This window comes from Scomber scombrus, chromosome 20 (assembly GCF_963691925.1).
Source record: "Scomber scombrus chromosome 20, fScoSco1.1, whole genome shotgun sequence".
Taxonomy (NCBI): domain Eukaryota; kingdom Metazoa; phylum Chordata; class Actinopteri; order Scombriformes; family Scombridae; genus Scomber; species Scomber scombrus.
Window position 1 is genome coordinate 7,620,018 of NC_084989.1, and position 16,657 is coordinate 7,636,674.

General features: G+C 41.1%; 2 protein-coding genes and 1 non-coding gene across 3 annotated transcripts; 2 read left to right on the forward strand and 1 right to left on the reverse strand.

The window, feature by feature from the left end:
- Nucleotides 1-3,335: 3,335 nt before the first annotated feature.
- On the reverse strand, nucleotides 3,336-11,906 carry LOC134002339 (ankyrin repeat and SAM domain-containing protein 6-like). Its single transcript, XM_062441683.1, has 18 exons — nucleotides 11,325-11,906; nucleotides 10,232-10,444; nucleotides 9,915-10,113; nucleotides 9,588-9,738; nucleotides 8,709-8,753; nucleotides 8,358-8,562; nucleotides 8,110-8,216; nucleotides 7,589-7,740; nucleotides 7,078-7,309; nucleotides 6,898-6,947; nucleotides 6,543-6,737; nucleotides 6,290-6,452; nucleotides 5,908-6,128; nucleotides 5,501-5,693; nucleotides 5,325-5,392; nucleotides 5,080-5,196; nucleotides 4,662-4,758; nucleotides 3,336-4,379 (listed from the first exon to the last, which is right to left on the reverse strand). Exons 1-18 carry the CDS (start codon nucleotides 11,654-11,656, stop codon nucleotides 4,330-4,332), a joined length of 2,790 nt encoding a protein of 929 aa, XP_062297667.1. The 5' UTR covers nucleotides 11,657-11,906; the 3' UTR covers nucleotides 3,336-4,329.
- Nucleotides 11,907-13,426: 1,520 nt separating this feature from the next.
- Nucleotides 13,427-15,498, forward strand: rps20 (ribosomal protein S20). The gene is made up of 4 exons (XM_062441794.1): nucleotides 13,427-13,537; nucleotides 14,616-14,715; nucleotides 14,898-14,971; nucleotides 15,276-15,498. Exons 1-4 carry the CDS (start codon nucleotides 13,535-13,537, stop codon nucleotides 15,456-15,458), a joined length of 360 nt encoding a protein of 119 aa, XP_062297778.1. The 5' UTR covers nucleotides 13,427-13,534; the 3' UTR covers nucleotides 15,459-15,498.
- LOC134002656 (small nucleolar RNA U54) lies at nucleotides 14,762-14,827 on the forward strand. Its single transcript, XR_009927617.1, has one exon. It is a non-coding gene; the product is annotated as a small nucleolar RNA U54 (small nucleolar RNA).
- Nucleotides 15,499-16,657: the final 1,159 nt, after the last annotated feature.

Sequence of the window (16,657 nt, forward strand, 5' to 3'; positions counted from 1 at the left end):
AGAGGAACATTTAAGCAGCTCTTGTTTTATCTTCAAAAATGTGCATGTACCTTAAAAAGAAATAATGTGCCTAATCTGTTCTCCACAGCATCTACACCACCAAGTGTGCAGGCTGGTATCTTTAAAATGATATTAATACTACATGACAGGACTGTGGTGTACTTCTACTCTATCTATATGATGTGGACACTGATTTTGAGTTAATCAGGTAAATGGACGGTCAGCAAACACCTCAGACTCGTTCTCTGCCGTCCTGTTCATCGGTTTTTGTATCTCCAACAGTGTCAATGGCTTTGAGAGAAAACTGTGCGCTGGAGGGAATCTGTGGAGATAATCTTTTGTTGACATTTGGATGTGAGTTTTTGTCAAAAGGGTCATCTCGTGCGAGTGTGGGGTATGCAGAAAAGAGAGAAGGGGCACAGAGAGACAGAAGAAAGAAAAAAAAGAGAGCCACAGTGTTGTGTAACAGCCGGGATGCTGGGAAACCCTGCGAGCAACATGAGTCACTGTTGCGAGGATGAATATTGACAGTGGAATGTTGCTGTTTGTTTGGACATAGTTTGTGCAAACAATACGCGAGGCTAAAAAGACTTGTGCGCGCCGGTTTATTGGCTGTACCGAGGCTGTAATTAACAAGTGTTTAAAACTCTTGAAGATGGATGGATGTGTACGAGTGCGGACAGATCTTCGGCGTGGAAGAGGGCAAAGCCTGAGATAAACTGGAGGGAGAAATAAATCAGCACGGGAATAATAAAATAAGAGTGAAAGCTCCGGAGAGCTCAATTCTGCAATCCCTGCTTCACAATAAATCACACACACAAACACATACACACACACACACACACACACACACACACACACACACAGGGTGAAGTAAAGCCATTGCCCTAGGTGATGCACGTCTGAAAACCGCACTGCCCTGTACAGCCAGAGGCCACAAAGTGAATGTGATGGTGATGGCGCCCAAGCTTTTGGAAAACACTCCTAAATGCTGGGAAACTCCTCTGTATGCAACAAGCTTGGTCACCCCCAACTGAAGATTAAGATTTCTACAGACCTGCAGCATCACAATTCCTTTCCTTTTTTAAACACATGTAATAAATTGAGCGAATCATTTGTTTCCAAGGAACAACAATTAAAGGAGTTGAATTCCTGACAGCAGTAGACTCGTTTGCCATATGCTACCTCTGTCACTTTTTCCTATACATTTTAAAACATTAAGGGGATTTTTACTTCATCCTCAACACCGGACTTGTCAAAATATTCTTGTTTTCCATGACAGGAGAAGATAATGTGATCCATTTGCTTGTGGCACTAACTTGCTCCTCAAGAGAGTCTATATGAAGCACCTGGATCTGGTTTCGGTGCCTCTGCTGAGGAACACAGTGTGTATTTCTGTAGCCAAAGCAGAGGAAGCGAAGATAGGAAAACTGGCACTTATTGCAAATGAAAATGAAACTCTACTGGGGATTTTAACCCCGGACTTTAACTCTGGTTCCTTCAGTCAGCCTTTACCACAGACGGGAGACCATTTTCACAGTATGAGGCAGACATGTTGGCTGAGGCTGTTGGGATCTCACCAGGGTAGCTTAAAATCTAGTTAGAAAGAATTACATTTAAGATCCTCATGAAAAGAGAAGATGGTTTCTATTTGGTGAAGATTATTTGGCTGTACATCCTTTCTTAGAAAGTATGATTCCCCATCGCCAATCTACATCACTGATTCTGTGCGCTCATGATCTACGTCCTACCGCAGGACTACTGTATTGACAGCTACAAATAATATTATTAAATGTTATTCAATCCAATCAAAACCTCATGTGAGTGAAAACAATTGGGAGGAAATTGAATGAGTCACTCCATTTGCTGCCCGCATGCCACAGCGATAATATATTCCAAATGTATTCCTCTCCCTTCCAGTTTCTCTCTCTTTCTCGCTCTCTCCATACAGTTCACACACATGATGACCGTACATCTTAGAGGAGAGAGCTTTCCTTACGCTGAGTGATGCTTTTCATTAAACTGTACAGGATCCCTGTCGCCTGCCAGTCGGGCCAGTCTATATCCAGGTCATCAATAACCATTTGAGCAACTGCTGTTTGGTCATGTTCAAGGGGATACTTTAAACTTTTAGGGATGGCCCTTTGAGGAGCTTGTCTCGTTCACATGGTGACAGAAGCTCAAAAAAAATACAAAAACATATGACTAGTCACGTGCTACTGAAAAAACCTGAAAATCTTGATTTTTTTGTTCCTAATCCGCTCCGGGTCACATTGTGTTTCACAACCAAAATATACAATGATGTGTCTACTAAACATTGATTTCCTTAAAGGCCCCATCCACTCAAAAATGTGTTGTTTACTGTTGCTACAGTACACTTGAATGTTTGCGCTTCACTGTGCAGAATCATGTATGTGTACAGTTTGACAGAGTGATCTAATGAAGAGGGGAAGTTTCTGTGTGCTGACCAATAAATCTGAAATGAAGACGTGTATTTACATGATAACCAACCGTGGTCCAAAATGGAAACTTGAAGCCTCCAGTGCACGTACAGAGTGAGGAGAGATTGGACTTATCAGTGAAATATGAGACATCTAGCTGTTCAAGTTTTGAAATGTAAAATATTTCCGTATTCCCAAACTCTGGATTTTACATTGTAGGACAAGCATGTCCAAAGTATTCCATAAAGGGCCATGTGCTTGCAGGTTTTTGTTCCAACCAATCAAGAGCACATGATTCAACCAATCAACTGTCTGAAGACTGAGATCAGTTAATTAAAGGAGTCAAGCCTGGTGTGCCCCTGCTTGGTTAGAATGAAAACCTGCAGACCCTTTTAGCCCTTTATGGAATAGTTTGGATATTCCTGTTGTAGGAGAGGACGTAAATGTAATTGTATCATTTTACTTATTTACTTAGTAATCTTTTTTTGTGTGTGTGTTTTCATAAAATTGAAACAGGTTCTACCTCAGTTCTAGAAAACTTCTTTAGTGCCCCTTTAAAGCTGCTTGCCTGATACTTATGACTTAAACACCTACACTGTTCCCTTACTCTGATAATTTACTGCATCAACAGAAGGTCACTGCCCCCTTGTGGAAGGAGGACGGTCTCGCAGACGCAACAGAGGATGGTTTATTTGTTTACACACACAGCAAACCTGGACTTGAAACTTGCTTTCCAACTATAAAATGCAGGCGCCACTGAATGCTGTTTGTATTCAGCTTACTTCATCCCACAATATTTAATTTTAGGCACTTTTTAAATTTTACATGTTTTTCACACACAGAACACAACATGCACCTACAGCCAAAAAAACAGGATGTGATCTCAGTGTTGATGATTCATGGTTCAAATCTCAAATTTAAACAGACCCTTCCTGAACACTGCCCATGCTCTGAATTTAAGACGTGGATTACAAGGAATTGATATTTGGGAATGATATAGCGCTCCCTCTGTCCGCATGCAGACGGCCCGTTTAATGGTGGAGCCAGATGGGAAAACACAGAAAAGGCCCAGTGGAAACTATTGCTCAATGCACCTCTTTCAAACAAAATTTATACCGCTCATAAAAACGCTCCTGAAGTGTTTTTGCCAACGTCTTCTCATCTCAAATCCAGCGAGATGTTAAACGGTTAAAAAAAACATTTACTCATTGCATCATCATCGTGTTTATTTATTCGTGTCGGCGCAGTCCTGACTAGAAATCATCTGTTTACATAGTGGTCCACGAATTCAAGACAAACACACTATAGTAAAAGGCGGCGCAGCAGACTGGATGCTGCTTTTGCTAATGTCTCTTTCTCAGTTCAGTGCACCCTTTTGCTTTAAAGTTTCAGTCACAGTCTAATACCTACTTTATTCATATGATATATTCATAATCTCTCTCTTGCATCATATTTGTTTTATTTCACATTCATTCCATTAAAATAAAAAATCTCTATCTCTCTCTTTTTCTTTCTTCCTGTGCTGTGTATTTGATCTCATCTTTCAGTACCACTCTGTAGCAGTAGATGTGGCAACCGCATCATCACTATGGCAACAAATACCATGCCAAATAGCAGCAGCCAGCTCAGTCACCCCCCCCTTCCTTTGCATTAGGATCCATAAGATGAACACTTATACGCGGTGTTGTCCTGGTGGGTCCCATACAGGCAGTTCATCAAGGGGCCTGGTTGGTGGTTTTGCTGCAGCGTTCTCTTGTACCAACAACCTCTGGTGGTCTGGGAAGCTGGTGTCCAGAAGACATATTATCCGTGCCTTGGCTACAGGTCACTGGCATTTCACTCTTATTTTAAGTACCTTTGGTGTACCTCCTGGAAAGGCGGTGCCGGGTTACCTTTTGTTGGACGAACGAACCTGGTGTCTCATCCAGTTAGTTGGAGCTGATGAAAAGGCGGAGGAGGAAAAAAAACGAGGTAGGAGACAGATTATGATGTTGTCTTTGAATGTACTTTCTTCAGTTTCTCCATCAAGAGTTCCAGACACTTTTAAAATACCTCAACATTTTGGGAATTTCACTTATTTGCTTTCTGAGGAGAGTTTGATGAGCCATCAGCCGGCTGGGTTAAACAGGAGTAAAACAGCTGGCCTGGCTCAATCCAAAAGTACATAAAAAAAACACAAGAATAAAATGTTGGACTAATCCTTTAACATTGAACACTCACAGCGCGGTTGTCCTTGTTGTCTTGGGTTACTGGCGCTGCTACCGAAGGAAGACTGGAAGTTATGAATGGTCTCCTGAAGGATCTGCCTTTCTCGGCCCTGATGACAGCCAACAACGTTCATTACAAACCAGCAATATAATTTAAAGCAAACATGATTCTCTTGTTATGCTTTCACATATTGTGTCCTTCTGGTATCTATCCACTGTGCAGCTGTTCCTCTTTAACAATTTCCATCCTCGTTTCAAAGCGATTCTGCCTATCTCTGCTGGCTCATAATGTTAACAATTTATTATAATATAGTATCGTGTTGTACTGTGGAAAACTGGAAGTGGGACGACTATAAATTAAGGCCAGAAATCGCTGGAAACACGCTGTTAGAAGATGAAATTCAAAACCGTATATGTTAAACCGAATGCACCTTTCCAGCGTTGAGCTCCGATATGGCCGCCAAGATCTGTTGTCTGGGTCCGTCTGTTTTAATACCCAGCTCCTTCAGGTCTCCGTCTGTTAGAGTCAGGAAAGCCTCCATGTCCACCTAGAATGAGTGGAAAGAAAAACCTAATTAAAATCAATGTTAAACATGTGCAAATCATTAAACGTTTGGCAATTTTTTCAGACACAGCAGGTCACAGTGATGCTTCATTGGCACAAAATAAAGAATACCTCCTGTTCCTCAAATATAGGCTGGTATTTCTCCAGTGACAGTTTCTTCAAGATGCTTGACAGCTCATCTATAAAAACATTTTTTTTTAAAAACAAAAAAAACCCACAGTATTATTTAAAGGATTGTGCCAAATCTTGACACCCATGCTTAAAAATACATTTAATCTGTGTGTTACCTTCATCTGTGATGGTTCCACTGCTGGAGCCTCCGCTGCTCTTGGAGCGTGGATGTGACGAGGCTGAAGACAGAGAGTCTCCCGCCCCAGCAGGAGGCTTGGGTGTTGGGGAAGGAGACGGGGTTAGAGTGGGTGAAGTGCTCTTGGAGGTGGAGGAATTCCCTGACTGAGGTCTCTTCTTCAAATCTATCTTCTATAAGGAATGCAGATGGACATTAGCACCAGTTCACTGACATGGAACATTTTTGTTATATTTTGTTTTTTATGCATTTATTTTTTTTAAATGAACACTAACTCCCACTTCTCACTGTTCTCATTATAGGAGCAGTATATGGAGCCACTTTCTTAACTTTTTTTGGTTTATACATTTGATAAAAGTAATAACAGATAGGAAACAGGACACAGACCCGTCTGGAGTGGATGTCGGAGGCCACCAGGCTGGGGTGGGAGTGGATGTCGGGGAGGCTGATGTCAGGCAGCGGCAAGCCCGGTGCTGAAGCTGGAAGTGGAGGCGGGCTCTGCGTCTGGCTGTGCTGTTTCTCTGGAGCTTGAGCCTTCACATCTATCAGGCCCGCTGCTCTCTTCCTTTGGGCTGCTATCTGGGAGAGAACGCTGTCTGCGCTGCCCCCTTGTGGAAAGAAGAGGAAAGAGTAGATGCTGTGATGCAGGTGCTTTATAATACAAATATGTAGTTTGTGTTTGTCTGTGTGTGTGTGTGTGTGTGTGTGTGTGTGTGTGTGTGTGTGTGTGTGTGTGTGTGTGTGTGTGTGTGTGTGTGTGTGTTTGAACCTGAGCGGTTGTGAGAGTCCCGATTGAGTCCTGCGACTCCATTGGAGCCTCCGGAGGAGTGCGGGGAGTGGTAGTGACCAGAGTTGGAAGGGGAGGAAGAGGAGGGCCCTTTGTTGATGCTAGGAAACTTAATGGACCTGCTAACCACACGACTGATAGACGTCTGATGAATAAAAGAGGGAAATACGATGAAAGACATACAAACTTTCATCCACACACACTTTCCCTCCATGTAACACCTTAAAAAACTCACAATATCTGAATTCCCGCTGCTGTTTAGCTTCCTCTGAGGTGGCATGGGGAGGCGGGGCGCTTCGCTCTTTCCCTCCCTGAGGAGGCGCGAGCGGTCTGAGTTCCACGGTTCAAAGTTGGACGGAGGCAGGAAGGGAGGGATCACCGCTTTCAGCTTGTCGTTGGGCAGCCGGGTCAGCGGGGCGCCACTTCTGAGCTAGAGATGGAAAACACAGTGTAATCACATCAATACTACTAATAATGACCATAATCCTTCTTTTTATAACAGTTACAAGTACAATCCTTAAGTCTGAAGCATATAAATAAAAGTTATACTTAAAATAAAAAAATGTTACACAAACATAAAGGCTGGTTACCATTGTGGTAATTAGGAAGTCCTCCTTTTCTGAAGATGTCCTGCAAAGACCTGAAAAGAGGAACCAACATCATTTAGTACATGTTCCTCCATATGTTTGCTGTGATGCATGCAGGCTTTTAAATCTTACTCTCATACATTTTTTTGCCTTTTCTAAACTCTCAGCTACTATTTGGCTCACCTGCATCTTTGCTCTTGACTGCCCAGGCGGTGCTGTCGCTTGGCAGGGTGGGGGCGGGTGCCAACGCTCCGTTCGACGCTCCGGCGGGCTTCGTATCCGCCTTCATTGTGGCGTCCAGTGGAGTTTCGGAGTCGTCCGGAAACGGAGCCAGGCGATTGGACGAAAGGCCGTGCCTCAGGGTGTGAGTCAACTTGAGCCTCCGGAACCGATTTGACATCCTGCTCCACCAGGACTGCAGGAGGGTGAAGTTATAATGATACAGTACGGTACAATCATTATAATTAAAATATATATTATTATATATTATTATATTAAAAAAGACAGAGGTGACAGTTGGGATTGTTTAGTATTTTAAAGTACATGAAATTTGAAATAAAATCATTTAGCGTGTATATTATGGAATGTCAAATTAGCAAACAAAAGAAAAGGGTTTTAAATTGACTAAAATGAAATGAAGTGAGGTGTGATCATTTAGTAAGATACACTGACAGCTGTTCGGCTTCCCTCCTACCTTAAGGCCTCCTTTGTCGTCAGGTGGCACGGGGACGTTGGTGATGGAGTGTCGGCTTTTGGAGCGGTTCAGCGAAGCTCTGCCGCGGCGCTTGGACTTATCTTTGTCTACTTGCATACACACTGACGCTAACAGACGCACCAGCTCAGTGTCTGACCAGATCCACAGCACACATAAGGGGGAGAAAATAATGATTCAATGAGTGAAAGGGGCTGCTGTCTGATAGCTGTTATGACATACAGAGCCAATCAGTCATTCCTTTATTAGAAATAGAATGTCTATGTGGAAAGCTCCTGTTGTAGTTTTTATTTTTTTTTTAAATATGCGTCACTAGTACCTCTGCTGTCCTAGGTGGAGGTCTTAGGATGACTTCTTATTTAGGTACATGCATAAAAGACAAATATCTACTATTTTCTACTACATTTGTGACATCCTGCTGCTTAATTAGGAAGGAAATGTTTCTTCAGTCTGACCAAATTTCCCCAAAGTGCTATAAAACAGAGTGATGATTGTGGGGTCACCTGGGTCGTTCAGCAGCATGACCAAATCAAAGGCCGTGTATCCATTCTTAGCCCGAAGGTTGACGTCAGCCCCTTGACTCAACAGGTACTTGACAATGTCTTTATTACTGGAAGAAGGAGGGAAAGAAAGACAGAAAACTAGATTAGGAAAGGGCTGATGATAATGTCTGCCATCATACTGTATTGCACAACATTGCATAATCACATTTCTCCTGAACTGAAAACCTACAAAATCACCATGGACTCACCCGTGATAGGTGGCCTGCATTAAAGCGGTCCACCCGTGGACGCCGTCTTGTTTGTCTATCTCGGCGTTCTTCTCCACCATCAGCTGCACCACCTCTAACTGACCGCTCACCGCCGCCATCATGAGAGGAGACGCTCCCTCCTGATTGGATGAATTCACCTGAGTGGGATCCTCCTCCAAGATCTCTTTGACTAGCTGGGAATTTCCTGAATCGACATAAAACGTACATTTATAGATGCAGAAATACACAAATATACTTAAGTAATTGTGTTTTTTTACAATTAAATCTTACAACAAAAACATAATTTTCTATCAGTTTAGCTATTTTTTGTAAATATTCAACTTAACTCACCCAACTTGAGAGCACTGAACACGTCTGGTCTTCTTCTATCGTCGTCTGTGAAGAAACAAGCAAGGCTGAGAACAGAAAGGAGTTCTGATACCTTATGAAACAACAGGCCTACTTGGCCAGAATCCACATAGCTCAGCACTATCAGTCAGTGGGTGTGTGTGTGTGTGTGTGTATGTGTGTGTGTGTGTGTGTGTGTGTGTGTGGGGGGGGGGGTATGTACATAAATACAATAAAAACTAGCGCGAACACAGAGAAAGAAAGAAGAAAGTGAGAAGTAAAAACATTCTGGTGGAGCTGGAACATCCTGTATAATGTGAAAAAAGTGAGTACATTTCAGAGCCAAAAGGGGGGGGGGGGGATCACTGCATGATCAGCCCTGATAGATAAGGTATCACACAATATAGGCACAAGTGAGCTCTGGTTACAGATGTTTGTAATATAAATGCCACAGTCAGTGCTTTTAAATGAAGTGGAACTACTGCTGAGAAGACCCTGAGAGGGAGAGATCAAAGACACTGTTGGTTTCGCTCTCACGTTGGTGTTAACTGCAGTGAAAGACCAGATTCTACTCACTCACACAGACCAGCAGGTAGTTTATTTGATCTCCTTTCATCTATGGTTCTCATCATTATTACCACTACATCCAAAAGTGAATCCATATCTCATCAAATCAAACCTAAACAGTAGATATTATTCAATTCTGCACCAGTTAGTGTTCATTTCATTAAAGTACACTATGTAGCATATTGTATATACTGTAGTTTAGTTGTCACTTTTTCTTATATTCAGTTTATTATACTTTCATTGTGTAAACCTTGTGCAACCTGCTTTTGCCAATAAAGCAAAAAGTCGAATTTGAGACTGAGAAAGATGCTCTACCTGTCTGTGGTCTGACAGTGGTGATGGAGTCAAGATAAGCCTTGACGTCTCTCTGTTTTAGCTGCATGGCGAGCTCAAAAGCCGTCTTGGACAGTACGTTGACTCTGTCTGGGTCAGCTCCACGCTCCACCAGCTGCTGAGCCACAGCCACCTTCAAAACACACAGAACTTTATTTGTCAGCTGAAGAAGAAGAAGACCACATATGCATTTGTGCTGCAGCTGTGCTTTAAACAAACTAATGTATACACCGCCACATCTAAATGACACCTACAAGACCTAAAATGTATTTTGGCTCGAATCTATCTAACCATGCATCCATTATTCACCTTCCCACTGAGGGTGGCCACCATCAGTGGTCCCCAGCCAGTGGTTTTCTGGCAGAAGTTGACATCAGAGCCCCACTCTAGCAGCAGGCGCACCGCAGCCTCGTGGCCGTGCTGAGACGCCACCATCAGGGCTGTGATGTCCATGAATTCTCTGCCGCCTCCTCCTGTGCAGCCTTCACCACCTCCAAAACCAGCAGCACTGTGGAGAGAAAGAGCAGAGCCACAAATATTTAAGTCAGACTAAAGAAAAGGTTTTTTTTTTTTTTAAATTAGATTGTATTTTAGTCTAAGAGTAGGACTCAAGTCCAAACCTGCACCTGTTGTTGTTGTTGCCATTGGAGACGGCCTCTGCAGCAACAGCCAGATGATCATAGTCATCGACGTATGCCCCGCTCTCCAGGAGTAGCTTCACTACATGGGTGTGCCCCCCACGAGCAGCCATAGTTAGGACACTTGCACCCATCCTGTTTCGCCCATTGATCTCTGCTCCGTTCTCTAAGAGGATGTGGGCAACCGTCAGGTGACCAAACCTAAGCGGAGAGTTACAGACACAAAAAATGGAGCAAGCAGGACTTATAATAACAGTTTTATCCAGTTTAAGATAGTTCAGCACACTTTTATTACAAATGCATCAGGGTAGTAATCTTTAAGACATCTCAGTTCTCAGAGGATTGGGAGGAAATACTGGAACCAAATACATCAATGTGTGCAATCATGTTAAGTGAACTTTTCATGAGAATTATAGAATATCTTAAATCCATCTTGTCAAATTCTAAGGACTGCAAGGCACTGATAACCATCACAGGCTCATCCCCTCCTTCTCAGTCTCTCCTATGCTTACTTACTTGCTGTACACACTGCTTATGCCCTTAATGTACAGTAAACGATAGCATCACTAAATTGAGAGGACTGACACTGCACTGACTGGATCTTTTAATGTTTTAGGTAACGTGTCTCAAAAATGAAAATAATTTTAGTAGAAACATGTTGCTACACCAAACTCCATGCAAGAATCTGTCAATTTATCAGGACCTGCACTATCACATTCAACACTTTCCTGTTGTGATAGTGCCAGTTTTGTTTATTTATTGTAGTTTACACACATATAAGATTGCGTAAAGTCCGGATAAAGCAAACAAAAGGTGGGAAGGAGCCACAGTTTCTTAACATAACATTGTCATTCGGTTTCATGGCAGAAAAGTTTAGTTGTAATAACAGGGAATTAATTAGCTATTCTTTTATTGACATTTGTGTTTCTATTCGCCGAACTGAAGATTGATTTCTGACTAATGTAACCTGAGTTGTAAATTTCTTTATCATCTACTAAATGGGGCTACAAGTGAAATGTCCAGATTTTTGAATGGAGTTTGGTTAGACTTTCGGACACGGTGCATTGAGCTCCAGCCCCACCTCGCAGCTTGCATCAGCGGGGTCCAGCCGTAGTTATTGCGGCTGTCCACCGAGGCCCCTTTTCGTAGCAAACAGCGCACCAAGTTTTCATGCCCGCTGGCGGAGGCGAACTGCAGGGCGGTGTTACCCTCCTCGTCCGTGCAGTCCACCGGTACCAGAGACAACATGTCCGCGGCGGCGTTGCACTCCGACCCCGCTTCTGACCGCAGCCTGCTCTGCCGCCCGGACTCCTTCGGGGCTCCGGGCTCCAGGATGCTCCGGGCCGTTTCATAATCCCCTTCATCGCAGGCACGGAGCAGCAGCAGCGAGCTAGCGGGGACACCGAAATTCATGTCCTCCGTGTTGTTACAGTGTTATTCTGTTTCCATTCAGTTTGAGTTGGTTTGGTGGACGGTAACAGGACTGTCCCTCTGTCAGTCGGCCTGAGTTTGAAGACATGACGCACACTAAAATAAAGTCTGACATCCAGGTAAAGTTACACTAACTCATCTTCCTCCCAACTACTGAACACTGTGAAGCATTTCCACTCATAGCACGTCAGCCATACGTTTCTGTGTTTAAAGAAAACAACTTTTGCCCGGTTCCGTTACTTCTTAACTAATGTGACCCGCTACTACACAGCACACGACTTCCGCTTTGATCCTTCAAAATAAAACTACCTCTGGGCAGCGCCTGTCCCGTCTAGATAGTAACTCTAGATCTGAGAAACTATTGCAAGATTTTTCCAAGTTGTCTTTTCATTGTGCGCGTTGTACACAATAACTGTGTTTTATTATGAGGCAAAGCTGTGGTTAAGATCCGGTTAGGTTTTGACATAATAAACACTTGTTGTGTTTAAATGAGCACTCTTGCGATATAATCCGCAGAAATAGGGTTACCTTCTAGACACGACTGCACTGAATGCATCATTTGCCAAAAATGTGAAACTCTAGTGTGATAAAGTAAACAAATAACTTGACATCGACTTTTTAATTTTAGTTTCAACCACTGATGGAATACAAGTATACAGTATGATTCCAAAAATATATATTTATATTTTTATTGCTTTTTATATTTTGGCATTATGTTGTATAGTATTTTTTTATATATATTTACTTACTGTTTTCTGTATCAGAAAATCTAAATCTCTTGTTGTTTGGGATCCTTTTAGTTGGGGCCCCGGGCTATTGCCTACTTTGCCTAATGTTGAAGTCGACCCCTGAGTAGCCTGTTGGTAAGTTGTTATAATAAGGCTGTGCTCTGAAAACTAACCTAACCTCAAGACTGACACAATAAACCATTAGCGACACAAATGAAACAAGTATAAAAAGTAATTGTATTGTTGAATGCCTTCTAATCGTACTGGGGAAACATGGAAACATACAGGAAACATACTTGTCAAAGCTTTCAACGGATGTGTATGTGTCATGTAATTGAGTCAGTGGCTTTAACTTGACTGATTTGTGGATATCAATAACAAATGTGATTTTTGAAAAATGAAGAACACACACCTAAAGGGGGGGTGATTTCTCACCCATAGACATAATGGTCTCACCCATCATTTGAACTTTTCATGATTGAATTTAGAAAGAATTTTGAATCTATCCAACTGAAATCTGATTTTATTGACCACATTTGCTGTTAAGTTATTTCTGTTTATTCAAATTTGTTATTATTACTTTTACCCCGTGAACCGTTACCATAATGAGTGCATCAAACAATTCAAAGTGAAGTTTATCTTAATTTCATTATGAAGCCTGAATGTTTTCAATTATTGTCTTAGTGCCACATGATGTAATTTCATGGACGTATAGATAAAGAGATGGGGAGGGGAAAAAAACATAAACAAAAAACTAAAAGTTAACGCTTGTCGAAATATATAATATAATATAATATAATATAATATAATATAATATAATATAATATAATATAATATAATATAATATAATATAATATAATATAATATAATATAATAACAGCGTTTACTGCCTCAAGTACCCCTCCAGTGGTCCCAGTGAGAAACTGCATTAAATCATAAACAATAGTCAATGGGAGCCGCTAGGTGACGCTGTTGGTAACGTCTCTGTCTGAAACACCAAAGAAGAAGAAGCAGTATATAAACAGGAACCAGGCCTCTTTCCGGTCTTTCCGAGAAGGGCTAACCACGCTGTTCCTGGCTCACCGCTGTTCGCTTGAATTTATCCCGAATAAGTCGGTCAGGAATAATCGCCATGGTATGTGCTGTTTGAATAAAGCTGTGCATGTCTTAACGAAGCCTTTCTGACTATGATTTAAGTAGTATTTAGCTTGTTTCTACACAGAAACATAACAGAGTCCGGTAACCAATGTGGGTAGCTAATGTAGTGTTAGCTGTTAGCTTTAAAGTGGAAGTCCCGCCACAAACCTAATACTAATATATGTTTACCTGGCTTTATTACAACCCCGCCAGTATACCACATGACATATTTTCCGACTCTGTAAGATGCACTTAACCTATTACACGCTAGTATGTTGTTGCTACCGTAATTACGATTTGTTAAGTTACTGAACAATAAACGTCTAGATAGAAATAAATGTTTCTGTTAATGATAAAAGGGTAAAGCTTCATAAACTAATGTGGGGGTTTAATGTGCCAAAGTGTTCAGTTTAGTTTCTCATAGTCAATAAAAGTGATTGTCTCGTGTAGAGTTCAATTTTTTGGTAGATATTAAATGTGGTGGAGAAACTATCGCTGGAAATAGGTATAAGCTACAATTAAAGTGTAATAACAGTCACTGTGATCAAATACATCTTACACTTTAGTCTTATATGCTTGCACTAAAATCTGTTAATATTTTACATAAATATCAGTATCAAGGGCTCCACGTGGTGTTGCGTTTTAGTCCCTCTGATGTTCACGTTAAACCAGTCGGATTAATAATGAAAGATGTAGACTTATGTAAATCTAACAACATAGTTATGTAGATTAGTCTGCATTTATTTAACTAAACCTTTTCTGAATGGTCACTCTTAGTAAACTATACGTTGATGTAGGAAGGTATTTAAAGCTCCTTATTGTTTAATAACGGGAAGATGTAAATCTGCTGCATGTCACTTTCTATAACAAATGTTGCTAACCTATAATATAAAGTATTAAGGTGAATGTTATCTATTACGTGTGTAGCCCAATATAACCCTTATTACCTTTTTTATTCATATCCGATATAACAATGGTTTTATAAAAGGGATGTGTGTACATTGAGTCTTTTTTACTAAATAAAAATTGTAATTTTAAACACATGACTAATAAAGATTCTGATTCTCCTCATACAGGCTTTAAAGGACACTGGCAAGGCACCCGTCGAGACTGAGGTCGCCATCCACCGCATCCGCATCACCCTCACCAGCCGCAACGTCAAGTCTCTGGAGAAGGGTAATTAAGTTCAAGTTATTATTACTTTTTAAATGAAATGAAGACCTGAGCAATGAGGATAAAACTTGGTTGATGAACCCTGACGACTCTTATACGCTATTCTGAGCCATGGCTTTTTAAAAGTACCAGAAAGTGATTGCTGGTTGCTGATATCTTACAAAGCTTTCTTGTATTATCTTCAGTCTGCGCAGATCTGATCCGTGGGGCTAAGGAGAAGAACCTGAAGGTGAAGGGACCAGTCCGCATGCCTACCAAGGTACAGGAGTTCATGTGTTAAACCAACATTTTATTGATATGGATGTAAGATATGAGTTTGCTGTGATTGGTAATAGAGAGGTGTCTATTGTGCATCCTGAGTACTAAAGTGTCTTAATTGGTCATGAAATGGGAGATCTAGCTAACATTACCAGGAATCATGAAGGTACTCTATGTAAAATACAATATATGACCATATTGTGCTTTGATGATCAGGGCCACTGTAATTATAGTTGGGTAATGTGGATTCATGTGCCTTTTTTAAAATTGGCTCAAGCTAAACTGTGTTCTATGTTCCCCTTCAGACTCTGCGCATCACCACCAGAAAGACCCCCTGTGGTGAAGGTTCCAAAACCTGGGATCGTTTCCAGATGAGGATCCACAAGCGCCTGATCGATCTGCACAGCCCATCTGAAATCGTCAAGCAGATCACCTCCATCAGCATCGAACCCGGTGTAGAGGTTGAAGTTACCATCGCAGACGCATAAACAAATGCAGATGATACAATAAAGACATAAAAAAGGAAAACTGATGTGTTTTTGAATGATTTATATTCTGACGGTGCAAGAAGTGTCCTTTTAAAGTGTATGTGTAACCATAAAAAAATATACTGAAACTTTTTGGCATTGAAGAAAACTTGTAGGCAGAGGAAGGAACTTTATTAAATGTACTTCATGAAGTGACCAGTGTGTTACTGATTCAAGTTTAGATTCCAGTCTGATACAGTAGCAAACCTTTTAAACACAGCTCTCATAATTGTAACAGTTGATAATCAGCAGTGGGGTCAAAATATATCCGTACTTGAGGCTGTCTTAACCCAAAAGTTTAAAATCTATTTGTACCACAAGACTTGTCACTATTATTTATGATAAATTATAACATCTATTACATAAAGTTGGTCAGACTGTCAGCTGATTTGAGGATGCCAAAAGAAAAGCCCATTGTGTACGTAAGCACTTTTAGATTTAAGTCTTTGTATTTGTCCAAAAATGTTAACCCCATTTAGAACACACTTTTTGCAACCTTTTATACAAACAGTTGACCTCAGTAAAAATAAAACTGGGCATTGTCTAGACACAAGTACATTTGAGGTCCTTTACAATAGTGGTTCTCAAACTTTCACACCGAGGACCCCGGAACTGACACCAATTACACGACAGACCCTTTCAGCTTTTATGTTTTATGAAATCTATAACCAAAACAGTCTTTTCCTAGAAAGATTTCAATTTAAGAGATGTGGGACAAAACCCACTTTATTTTAAACAAAATATGTTCCAAAGTGCAGCTGAAAAGTATATAAGGCGCTAGCTGTCTGAGTTAGTTAAAATAACGTTTTTAGTGAAAACTCTTTGTTCTTCCTCAAAAGCGTTTCCTTGCTAAGATGCAGCAGAGAGACAATAACACAAGACAGTTTGGTAGCTACACACTTACATTAACAGAGTGCTGAAGCATCATATTGGCTTCAGCTGAGCTTAATGTATTTCTGCACTCATTGACATATTAATATTGTTTTAAAAAACACCTTTTGGAGCTGTTAGTTGTCAATCTCACATTAAAAATGACAAATGTAACAAAATAGGTGATGTCTTTCCTATAGTAGCTTCAAGTAACCGATGGCAACAGGTCTCGGTGCTGTCTGGGTATTCATCTATATTTTAAAAAAGCCTCCTTGTCTTAGTGATTGTTC

Excerpts from the sequence above, each read along its gene's own strand:
- LOC134002339 (XM_062441683.1), bottom strand. The coding sequence starts at position 11,656 with ATGAATTTCGGTGTCCCCGCTAGCTCGCTGCTGCTGCTCCGTGCCTGC. Across the intron at positions 10,445-11,324 it reads CCGCTGATGCAAGCTGCGAG|GTTTGGTCACCTGACGGTTG; the intron begins GTGGGGCTGGAG and ends CTCTCCGCTTAG. Across the intron at positions 6,453-6,542 it reads GCAGCGGGAATTCAGATATT|ACGTCTATCAGTCGTGTGGT; the intron begins GTGAGTTTTTTA and ends TTTATTCATCAG.
- rps20 (XM_062441794.1), top strand. Across the intron at positions 14,716-14,897 it reads CGTCAAGTCTCTGGAGAAGG|TCTGCGCAGATCTGATCCGT; the intron begins GTAATTAAGTTC and ends TATTATCTTCAG. Across the intron at positions 14,972-15,275 it reads CAGTCCGCATGCCTACCAAG|ACTCTGCGCATCACCACCAG; the intron begins GTACAGGAGTTC and ends GTTCCCCTTCAG.